This window comes from Brachyhypopomus gauderio, unplaced genomic scaffold (genome assembly GCF_052324685.1).
Source record: "Brachyhypopomus gauderio isolate BG-103 unplaced genomic scaffold, BGAUD_0.2 sc54, whole genome shotgun sequence".
NCBI lineage: Eukaryota > Metazoa > Chordata > Actinopteri > Gymnotiformes > Hypopomidae > Brachyhypopomus > Brachyhypopomus gauderio.
In genome coordinates this window covers 1,532,204-1,544,703 of record NW_027506878.1, presented here as the reverse complement: position 1 = coordinate 1,544,703, position 12,500 = coordinate 1,532,204, and the positions used below count along the sequence as shown (strand labels likewise).

The following is a 12,500-nucleotide window of genomic DNA, read 5'->3' as shown; positions in this document are numbered from 1 at the left end:
GAAGCCAAAGATCGCATACACACCCCGTGAGAACTGAGAACAGACTGGAGAGAGAGAGAGAGAGAGAGAGAGAGAGAGAGAGAGAGAGAGAGAGAGAGAGAGAGAGAGACAGACAGAGACAGAGACAGAGAGGGAGTGGGGGGAGAGAGAGGAAAGGAGAGAGAGAGGGGGAGAGGGAGAGAGAGAGGGAAGGAGAGAGAGAGAGAAGAGGGAGAGGGAGGGAAGGAGAAAGAGAGGGGGAGAGGGAGAGAGAGGAAATGAGAGAGAGAGAGAGGTCAGTATCATTCAGAAACACACACAGAAGTGGCATCACCCGAATTAGCATGTGTAGTACACACGTTTTGGCAGTGTCCTCATTCACTCACATTAAGCACTTAGAAAAGTCATTGTTTTAAAAATTACTGGAAAAAATACACACACACACACCTCTGTCTGTTTCAGCTCTCTACTGTGTGTGTGTGTGTGTGTGTGTATGAGAGAGAGAGAGAGAGAGAGAGAGAAAGAGAGAATGAGCAGACACATTCATATGCATAAGCAACAAGTAGTACTTTTAAGGTCTTACATCAACTCCACTGATATTGTAACAAATCTTAACCCTAACCTACAAAGACACACACACACACACACACACACACACACACACACACACACACACACACACACACACACACACACACACACACACACACACACATTTACATGATGTATACACACTCAGAATAGTCTGTTTTCATTTTTTAGAACCTATTCTAACATTTAAGGTTTTGAATCAGTGGTTTTTGAATCACCGTGGTTACTGTTAGCTTGAACGACCCATGCCCCCTTCTTCAAACTGCATGCAGGATTTCAGTGCTGTCACTCAAACATACACCAGCTAGCGCAGCTGCAATGAACACAACCGAGTGACTTCTCGCAGTGATCCGAACAACCAGCACGCTCTGTGTCCAAACACTCACAAGAACAGAATAAATATAGCTCAGGACTCAAGCAGGTCTACAATGGGTAGCTGGGACTGAAGAGAAACATGTTCTGACTCAATTCAGTACAGGTTTAGTAAGGAGAGTCACGTACTGACTCGATTCAGTACAGGTTTAGTAAGGAGAGACACGTACTGACACGATTCAGTACAGGTTTAGTAAGGAGAGTCACGTACTGTCTAGATTCAGGACAGGTTTAGTGAGGAGAGTCACGTACTGTCTAGATTCAGTACAGGTTTAGTAAGGAGAGACACGTACTGACACGATTCAGTACAGGTTTAGTAAGGAGAGTCAAGTACTGTCTACATTCAGTACAGGTTTAGTAAGGAGAGTCACGTACTGTCTACATTCAGTACTGGTTAAATGAGGAGAGTCACGTATTGACTGGATTCAGTACAGGTTAAATGAGGAGAGTCGCGTACTGACTGTATTCAGTACAGGTTAAATGAGGAGAGTCACGCATTGTAGTGTTGTGTCGTTCGCGAACAATTCGTTCAAATGAACCAATCATTTGAGTGAACAAACTGAATCGAATCACTTCCTCAGCTGATTCGTTCCTTTTTCAGTCTGTGAATCACCAAATCACCTGCAAATCTGGAGGCGGAGACTCTCATTGTGAGGGAACTGCGCATGCTCAGTGATTCGTTCAGTGATTCGTTCAGTGATTCATTCACTGTACTGAGGGCTCTCGTTCACTCTCTGATTCGTTCATGAACTGAGGGCTCTCATTCACTCTCTGATTCGTTCACTGAACGTACTGTCACTGTGATTCTCATTCGTGCTGCAACCCAGAGAACTGTTGCTAAGGACGTGATTCACATTTCTTTCTGATTGCACATTTAAGTTGATATTTTCTTCTGAATGTAGTTTTTATATTAATTTTGCTCTTAATTTAATATTTATTTTGCACTCAGTTGTAGGTTAGTTCATACTTATTTTTTGTATTATGTTACAGTGATCCTGCGCCACTTCATACTTCAGCTTTTGTGAATTCACACTTTCACAGGTTTTTATAAGATATTAATGGGGAAAAATAATTCGCAGGTCTTCACTTTTTCGCCGGTTGTCTGCGGAATTCGATCAGCGGAAAAAATATATATTTTATGATTTTTTTACATGACAAAATCCCAAAATGTATAAAATATATTATAAGTATCAATTCAAAAAATGAACAAGGAATGATATAAATAATAAAATAGTATGAATTACAGTAAATAGTGCATATTTACTCTCGGAAACGAGAACCAGCATCGCTTGCCCGAGACTCTACTCACCTACATGAGATTGTGAACAACACGACTGCTCGCTGGACAAGCACACATGCACAGAACAGTGTGGGAATGTTTATTAAGTGAATGGGAAAGGTTTATGTAAAGGTGTGGGGAGGGATTATAAAGCCTTAATATAGTGTATAAATACTTAAATAAATATACCGTTTCTATTTTCGGTTATTGCGGGTAGTTCTGGAATCTCCAGAATGCAATAAAGGAGGCATTACTGTATTTGTAATGTAATTTATATTTCCTATAATGAACCCAACATTTAGTTGCAAATTTTTTATTTATAAATTTTCTACAACACTCTCGTCTCCTGGTCCATGAGACCGTGAACTAAACTGAAACATGAACCGTTCAGCCGTGTATCTGTTAAGGCTGGACACTTTCGCGAGTGACCATAGCGTGCGACTCCGCAAACCTCGCGCGAACCTGCATGAACGTCATAGGCGTTTATACTTAGCGCGTCACATTCTGTGCAGTGTTCTCCGAAATGATATGTGGTAATATAAAGAAATACCCCTCAAAAACAGGGGAATGAACATTTACCTGATGAATTTTAATGTTGCATTGTGTTCCAGGTTTGAAAGTGCTGGAATTTAGGCTAAAGTACTTGAAAATGCTTGAAATTGTAACTACTTTGTCTGACTGAACTCTTGTATTACGTTAACAAATACGAGCCTCTTGTAATTCCAGGACGAAACATGAGAGAACGTGAAGACGTTAGGATTGGGCGTTTAAATAATGTGAATGAATGAATAAAAAATGAAATAATATAAGATAATATAATAAAATAGACTTCTCATGGCAAAAGTTACAGCAGCAAAATTAGCATTGGAATAATGTACAGGTAGTGCAAGTAGTGCAGTAATACAGTAGTAAAGTGAAAAAGTACAGGTAAAAAAAATAAAAATAAAAAATGTATAAGTATATGTATAAATATTTAACTTAATTTAGGTTAACGTGCTGGGAAATATAGAAATGGACCTTGAAAGTGACGTACAAGTGCTTCCACCTTGTATAGGTGTATGAACCCGGCAAACATGACTTTGTTGATTGCGGTGAAACGCGGCATGCGCGAGGTTTACAAACTTAGAAAGGTGCACGACTTCGCGAAGCGACAGCACGCGAGGCCCTCGCGCACGGGCGGAGCCACCACGATTACGTCATTAGGGGGGTGGGAGTCCTGCCAAGCACTGAACGATTCGGTGAACGAATCTTTTGAACGAATTTTTTTAGTGAACTGATTCTAATTATTCAGTTCATAATAACAGTTTTGCCCATCACTAATGTACTGACTGGAGAGTTATGTATTGACTGGATTCAGTAGAGGTTAAATGAGGAGAGTCACGTACTGACTGGATTCAGTACAGGTAAAATGAGGAGAGTCACGTACTGACTGGATTCAGTACAGGTTTCACAAGGTCCCATTTCATGATGTCAGCACAATATGAATCTGAGTGGAGATTCAGTTACACATTGTAACCAATCATATCTGTTACACAAAACAACATCCAATCAGATTTCAGCTGTGGTGAGGTAGCCTCAGGCAGTGCCTGTGGTTCAAGTGAGGTGATTGGCCAAAAGGGCAGATGGGAGGGGGCAGGTAGACGGGGCATTAGCAACCCCACCTCACTCCATCCAGCTAGCATGAAGATGAAATTCAGAAGCCCTCCACCAGGTGAGGCATGAGGTAAATACAGGTGTGTGTGACTGGTACACACTGGTACACAGATGAGTGTTTTCTAATGATGAACGTCATGTTCAAAGTGAGTAAGTGAAATCTGTCACTGCACAGGTATGCTTGGAGAGACAGAGTGACCCGGTAATGGAGAGGGCCCATGGTCGATTCTCTGTGCGTGTGTTTGGGTGTGCGCGTGGGTGTGTGTGTTTGTCAAGGAAAAGGATGACTAAGGTACTTTGTAGGGATCAAACAAGTAGTCATGGTACAAAATATGACAGATGCTTATATTCACATTTTATCATCTCTTAATTACATAAATGTACTTAAACAAGATTTACCATCCCCTCACCATTGCAGCCAACAAAGAAATCATGAATGGGATGTACAGGTGAGCCTTTTTAACTGGGGTCACCAATTCTGACGGCAGCCATCAGAATATGTGACCCCACTGAATCTCCAGGTAACAATAGTACACCGTGAGCCCACAATAACAGAAAACAATGAAAAAATAACCCTAACCTTTTATTAGTCTATATTTAAACATTTTATCCAAATGTTTAGAATAACCATTCGTAATGACAGCATCTTGCTTACGATGAAGCTTGCTATTTTCGTGTAAAATGATGTAACAAAACATACTTGTTTAAGTACATTTATGTAATTAAGAGAAGATAAAATGTAAATGATCTGTCATCTTTTGGCTGGCGGACACCAACAAAACGAGTAAAGAAACTCATCAGCGTAGCATTCGTAAAGCGCTGGTGCCTGTAAAAAAAAAAAAAGACTCGAAAGGACTTGAAATTCCAAGTTTCAGACTTGGGACTTGACTTGATGGTTGCCTGTCTTGACTCGAGACTTGACTTGAGTTGACTGTCTTTGCTTGAGACTTGACTCGGGACTTGAGGATAAAGACTTGGACTTACTTGAGACTTGCAAAATACTGACTTGGTCCCACCTCTGGTGAGCCGTGTCATTAGTGTGTTACGTCATTAGTGAGCTGTGTCATTAGCGTGTTACGTCATTAGCGAGCTGTGTCATTAGCGCATTACGTCATTAGCAAGCTGTCATTAGCATGTTATGTCATCAGCGAGCTGTAATTAGCGTGTTACATCATTAGCGAGCTGTGTAATTAGCGTGCTACATCATCAGTGAACTGTGTAATTAGCATGTTACGTCATTAGGGAGCTGTGTAATTACCGTGCTACATCATTAGTGAACTGTGTAATTAGCATGTTACGTCATTAGCAAGCTGTGTAATTAGCATGCTATGTCATTAACGTGCTACGTCGAAGAAGTTTCACACTGGGTGCTGCATCATGACCAACTTTATATCTGAAACAGAGGAATGTGGAAAGAGGGAAGGAGTAACAGAAACAGTAAATCGAAGAGAGGGAGAGAAACAGAGGGAGAAAAAGAGGGCGAGATGGTAGATAGGAAGACAGAGAGAGAGAGATTGTGAGGGTGAGAAAGAGAGGGAGAGAGAGATAGAGGGTGAGAGAGAGAGAAAGAGAGAAAAGAGAGAGAGAGAGAGAGAAGGAGGGATTATTAGAACTGCACAGAACTGTGGAAAACACATCCCACTCAGGGTGCACTCACATTCTCACTCTCTCTCTCACTCTCTCTCTCTCTCTCACACACACACACACACACACACACACACACACACACACACACACATGCATAAGCCCTCCCTGCACAGTCCATATTCACTCACACAAGCCGTTATGAAGGAAGAATTTAAGACAGCATTGTTGTAATCATGCCACCACTGTTCTCACTGACTTCTGTCTGATTACCCCGAGTTTCTCGTGGCCTTCTCTGTCTGATTACCTCCACTGTTCCTCAGTGCCTCCTCTGTCTGATCACCTCCCCTCTTCCTCAGTGCCTCCTTCTTCTGTGGGCTGCTGAGTAGTGACAGTAAACGCCCACACTGCCAGACACTCAGCTCATTACAACACTGATGCAATATTTACATTCAGCACTAAATATCAAATGTTTCCTGCTTTTCTGCTGTGTGTGTGTGCTTGTGTGTTTGTCCTAGATGCAGTGGTGCCATGCTGAGATCACTGGCCACTAATGGATGAAAAATACACCATTTTTGGCGTTATGTGACACAACTACGTCCAGAAAATACATGGCACGCCAACACGCTAACATGCCAACACGCCAACATGCTAACATGTCAGCACGCCAATACACAATCTCCAGACACTGAGATCCCAAACACCACAGGAGCCCTGACTGAAGTGTGTGTAATGAATCTGTTAACATTACTCAGTTTGGAACAGTGTAGCAAGAAAGAGAAAGAGGAAGAGAAAGAGGCCGTGAGTGATGGTGCACGAGACCTTTTCCCCCTCTCCTCTCCACACAGAGAAACATGTGACGTACATTCGGTTCCCATCTTTACAACATCCAAACCCAGAAGCCCCAACTGCAATAGCCTCCCGTTCCATGACATCTATTCCACTACGACTGGTCACTGAACGCGTAAGTAAAGACGGAGTGTAAATACACAAGAAGAGACAGAATAAACTCATCAGCCCGTCTGAGAGACACTTCAGCCCTCCGTGCTAGGTGACGACAGTCTCTGTGCTAGAATGAATGAATTAATGAATGTTCAATTTATATAGCGGCTTTCCAGATACCCACTGGAAAGGACACTTTACAATTTTAACACAGGTACAAGTCTTACACAGCCAATCACACACACACACCGAAGCGGCAGCCAATCACACACTGCGTACTCTCTACCGGGATCCACAGCCCCCTGGGGGACTGAATGGGGTGCAGGAAGGGGAGAGAGGACAGACCCTAGTGACAGAGCACCATCCACCACTGGGCACACAAGCAAACACACTCAGACAACTGCTTTTATTGAACATGAAGACACACAGACACACTCAGGGAAAATTTGTCAGGGAATCAGAGAGAGCCAATTTACCTAACCTCCATGTCTTTGGACTGTGGGAGGAAACCGGAGACCCCGGAGGAAACCCACGCAGACACGGGGAGAACATGGAAACTCCACTCAGATAGGGACTTGAACCCAAGACCCCAGTGCTGAGAGGCAAATGTGCTAACCACCAAGCCACCATGCTGCCCAGTGACTATTGCTAGATGACTATTGCTAGGTGACTATTGCTAGGTGACGACGGTCTGTACAGCATTGTGGTTCAGACGTAGAGTGGATAACATGGAAGACCAGAATGGCTCTACAACAATCGACCAGGACACACACACTGTGCGTGAGTGTGTGTGTGTGTGCGTGTGTGTGTCCTGTGCCCTCTCACAATTGATCTCATTTCAGGCCATGTATCACCAACAGTCACAAAAACATCAGTCACTTCAGAGAGAGAGAGAGAGAGAGAGGGAGGTCTAGAACCTCAAGTATCTGGTACTAGCTAGTGTTCCATACTAAATCCCCATTCACCACCCCCACAACTCCACCTCACTACTGCCCCACCATCTGTGCTACTGCCCCATTATCTGTGCTACTGCTCCACCATCAAGATTACTATCATCTGTACTAGTACTCTGGAATTGTGGAACTCCGGAACTCTAGAACTCTAGAACTCTGGAATTGTGGAACTCTAGAACTGTGGAACTCCTTATATTCTATTTCAACCTAGATATTTCAGACCTGTTTTCATAGTCACAAGCAAAAACACATTTCAGTTTGAATTATGTTAATGTTACTTATATACTTTTATATATGGGAGAAGGTCATTTTATTCATATTGCATTTGGACTTTTCAAGTAATTGATCTTAAAAGCTTTCATAAAATGAACAGCACTCAGACTTACATAGCGCTATAAACACAGACATTTAAAATGGCCGGTCTACAGCTGACATTCTGTAAGTGCTACAACTTCAAAATAATGAACTTATTGCTCCTTATTCAGATCACTGGCAGAAGGTTCTGAACAAACATTAACTGAAGTTCCCATAACGGAGTTACAGTACACATCATGGTTCCTACACCAATTACTCCAGAGCGTTTTGACCGGAATATCTCCATGAGGTCGGAGTTTCCTTATACATATTCATATCTCAACGATAAGATAATAATACGTTCATACATTCTTCACTGAGCTAGTTTGATCTTAGCGTTGCTTGACGATGTGGACTGTCTGGATTATTTCTCTGCGCTCACTGGCTGGTTGGCTAATGTGCCAAGCTAGGGGGCTACATCACCATCACTCCTGCTGGCCCATAGTTAACGTCGGGAGGCATAATAAACACAACATATCCCATCTGTACATACCCATTTAGACGATAAAGCACAATTTTATAATTTCTAGCAAATTAGTTCACGGATCCCTTGAGTTTGGTTCGTGTAGCCACGTTTTGACCTCACTTTGACCCCACCTTCTGTTACCGGGGTCAGAGTCACAATACCTGTTCTGAACTCACCTGTCTGGGATCTGACTCTGCCCTACTGACCATTCTCTCTCTCTCTCTCTCTCCCTCCCTCTCTCTCTCTCTCTCTTTCTCTCTCTCTCTCTCTCTCTCTCTCTCTCTCCTTCATCTGTTCTTCTGTAATTGAGTGGGCAGGTTACAGCTGCTCACTCGTCTTTTTCCTCCATCCCTCCTTCTGTCACCACGACACGCCGGTGAAGAACAGACAAGGACACCCAGCGCCTGGAGGGGGGCGGGGCTAATGAGGACATGTGGACACCCAGCGCCTGGAGGGGGCGGGGCTAATGAGGACATGTGGACAGGGCTGTAGAACCACCAGTGTGTTCATGGAAACCAAAACTCACACACACATCCCAAGAAAACTGAGAACAGACTGGACAGAGAGAGAGAGAGAGAGAGAGAGAGGGAGAGAGAGAGAGAGAGAGAGAGAGAGGGAGGGAGAGAGGGAGGGAGAGAGAGAGTGAGAAAACAAACGAATTAACTGTTGTAGCAGTGATCACTAAATCATTACATATTACTACTAGATCATCATCATGATGTTTATAGACATCTATATTTTACCACACTTCCCGTTCATAGATCAAACACACCAATAACAGCAAAAACCAAACAACACGTGACACATTTCACTCACACACTGCACTGGTGTGACCGTGAGAGCCTAAATCAGTGTTTGAGATGATGTCATGGAGGACACGACCCAGACAGACCACGGAAGTGAGGACCACAGCTAAAGACCAACCACACTAAACGATCGGCCAGCCACAGACGTGAAGGCGTGGACTCCCGAATGAGGTTCTTAGCAGCTGCGTATACACGGCACCCCGTCCCAGGATGTGAGTAAAGTTCGGTCATTACCGTAATTACGGTCATTACCGTAATCTAAACAGGCTGGTCAGGTAAAAAATACTAAAGTGTTTCGACATCTGACACATGACACAGCTGGAGTGTTGGGATGTGGTGAAGACGAGGGGTCGATATCTTCATCACTGAACTGATGTGTGTCGATGGAGAGCGTGGAAGAGAACGTGACCTGCTGTGAAAGATGCAGTGAGATAAACAGACCTAACATAGAGCATAAACACAGATCTGTAGACATATCAGCTGCACAAAAGGGGACATATCGACCCTGACGGCGAGTCACATGACCAAGAGGAGAGGGATGTATGTCCAACAGCACATAAACCCCCACGAAGCCGCCAGTCCAGACGCCGTCCCTGATGTGTTTAAAGAAGGCACAGATCAGGTAGCTGGAGCACGTTCTGACACCTTCACCATCTCACTCTCCCTGTGAGCCCAGTGTGCACCAAAGACAGGAACCTGTATGAGTGAGAGGCACCCACAGCTCACACCTCCATCAGGAGCAAGAGCTTTGAGAAACTGATGAGATCATTCGTCTACGCATCACTTCCTGCCCCTTACAGACCGCTGATGACGTCACACCCCTGCGCACCGCCCTTTCACACCAGGACCGGAGGAACGCACACGTGAGAACGGTGCTTGTGGATTCTAGGTCAGCGTTCAACACCGCAGTGTCACAGAAGCTGAGCATGACGCTACTCGCTCTAGATCTGAACAGATCTCTGTACAGCTGGACCTCAGATAAACACGAGACTGCTTATGCAAAGCTCTCACTCAACGTCCAGAAGAGCTTCACGGTTCACGCCGATGGTGGACTATGGGCAGACTGTAAAGCTTAAGATGTTCACTCACTAAATTCCTGTGTACAAACGATGTGACAATGTTGACGTTAATCGATTTGAGTTGAGTTTCTTCTATTAGAATTTCATTGACTTGAGTTGAGTTGAGTTTCTTTGAGTTCCTATGATTTGAGTTGGCTAAGGGCTCCTTGGGTGCCTAAAGTTTGTGAGCACTCCTGTGGAGAGTCCGGTGTGCACCACTAATGACTAATGCTACACAGGCGGAACAAGCACTATTTAAAGCATGTCTGTATCTATACACAACCCACAGGGAGCCAATGAGACCTGATTTACAATAAAGCTGCCAGAGCTTTTTAGACCAGAGCTAAACTCAAAAACACAAGGAGGAATCAGAGGAGTTAAGAGGCTACATTTAGAATGTATTTAATAAGGTCGAAAAGTATCTAAGCCATCTGAAATGGAGATTGTTGTACACAGATAATGTTTTGTTGGTCCACGCCAAATTGGAGATCTAAGACAAAAGTAGGACATGCAGTAAATCAGAAAAAGATTCCAGAGCTTTGATATTTCTGTAAGTCACCATGGGCTCCGAGCTGGTGAATGAATTCACCACCATAGCCGCCTCAGCCAGGAGGTCAGAGCCCTGTGCTGATGAAGACCACTGAGGGAAACCGCAGCTGAACGCAGTCAGATGGACAGATGAGGAAGCTGCACCTGATCCAGTCATACGGACAGACATGTGAACATTAAAGCCACCAAACAGAACACTGTTAGGAGACACAGACGTCAGCAAGCAAAGAATGGCAGTTTACACAGACACTCAAAATACTCAAGTCTTCCAATATATAACTGCTAGCTACTACACCTTTAATCCCAGGTGTGGACACGTGAGTTGCACCCGAGTTCAAACGTACGAAGTCGTTTGGTGTGGGCCACATTTCAGTGAGAAACGACGTGTGCAGCCATGTTCTCACGTGGTGGTTCGGATTTGCCCGACAGTGAACGGCCCTTTAACAGAGCCGCGCTATAGCTCATGTCCACGATATCAGCCAATCTCCTGAGGGCAGCCGCAGGACTGTAGGACACACACGACTCTCACACACACACAGACGCCCACGGTGCAGATGACCAAACCGTTATCATGGCACGTGCTGATGTGAAACTCTAGCAGCCTGACGGGTAAATCTCGCTGGAGCGGGAAGTGTAGCGAGGACACGCTGCCCATCTCAGTGATTTAAGGAGCTGTAAACCTCGAGCTTTAGACACGCACCGTCGTTTCAGCTCCGCAGCTCTGCACGCTGATACCATGACACAGAGAAGCAGAGCAGGACGAAACCACAGACCCTCCCCACCAGCTCCACTGGCCCTGCGCCTGTAACACAGGGGATACATGCTTAGAAACCCCATGTGCCCAAGGACAGAAGGGGGAGATGGACCTCAGGCAGACGGGGGGGAGGGTATAGAGGACAGGGACAGGTATCTAGGACAGGGAACAGTATAGAGACTGGGGACAGGTATCGAGGACAGGGATAGATATCGAGGACAGGGATAGATATCGAGGACAGGGATAAGTATCGAGGACAGGGATAGATATCGAGGACAGGGATAGGTATCGAGGACAGGGATAGGTATCGAGGACAGGGATAGATATCGAGGACAGGAATAGATATTGAGGACAGGGACAGATATCGAGGACAGGGAAAAGGCTGTGGATAGATTTCTAGTGCTTAAGTCTGGCACAGGCTGTGCAACGTTTTGAACCCTCAAAACCCTGGAAACTCCACAAACTATCCAGAAACTAGAGAAGAAGAAAAACATTTCAGAGTGGGAACTGTGGTGCTCTGAACCAGCACAACGAACAGAGCAGTGACACAACTGTGAACCTGGTGTAACAGATCACTAGATCACATGAACACGTGGTGTAACAGATCACTAGATCACATGGACACATGGTTTAACAGATCACTAGATCACATGAACACATGGTGTAACAGATCACTAGATCACATGGACACGTGTTGTAACAGATCACTAGATCACATGAACACATGGTGTAACAGATCGCTAGATCACATGGACACGTGGTGTAACAGATCACTAGATCACATGAACACGTGTAACAGATCGCTAGATCACATGAACACGTGTTGTAACAGATCACTAGATCACATGAACACATGGTTTAACAGATCACTAGATCACATGAACACATGGTGTAACAGATCACTAGATCACATGGACACGTGTTGTAACAGATCACTAGATCGCATGAACACGTGGTGTGACAGATCACTAGATCACATGAACATCGCATGAACACGTGGTGTGACAGCACACTAGATCACATGAACATGTGGTGTAACAAATCACTAGATCACATGAACACGTGGTGTGACAGATCACTAGATCACATGAACACATGGTGTAACAGATCACATGAACACATGGTGTGACAGATCACTAGATCACATGGACACGTGGTGT

General features: G+C 44.4%; 1 protein-coding gene across 9 annotated transcripts in view; it reads right to left on the bottom strand.

Moving 5' to 3' along the window:
• gria3a (glutamate receptor, ionotropic, AMPA 3a) overlaps positions 1 to 12,500 on the bottom strand; it is a 55,840-nt gene that overhangs the window by 38,427 nt on the left and 4,913 nt on the right. For all 9 annotated transcript variants that reach the window (XR_013124512.1, XR_013124509.1, XR_013124511.1 and 6 more), the window contains exon 3: positions 1 to 44. This exon is cut by the window's left edge and continues 196 nt beyond it. Coding sequence is in view for 5 of the 9 variants with exons in the window: in XM_076987581.1 (XP_076843696.1) it covers positions 1 to 44 (44 nt within the window). In the remaining 4 variants the exon portion in view is untranslated. The remainder of the gene's footprint in view (positions 45 to 12,500) is intronic.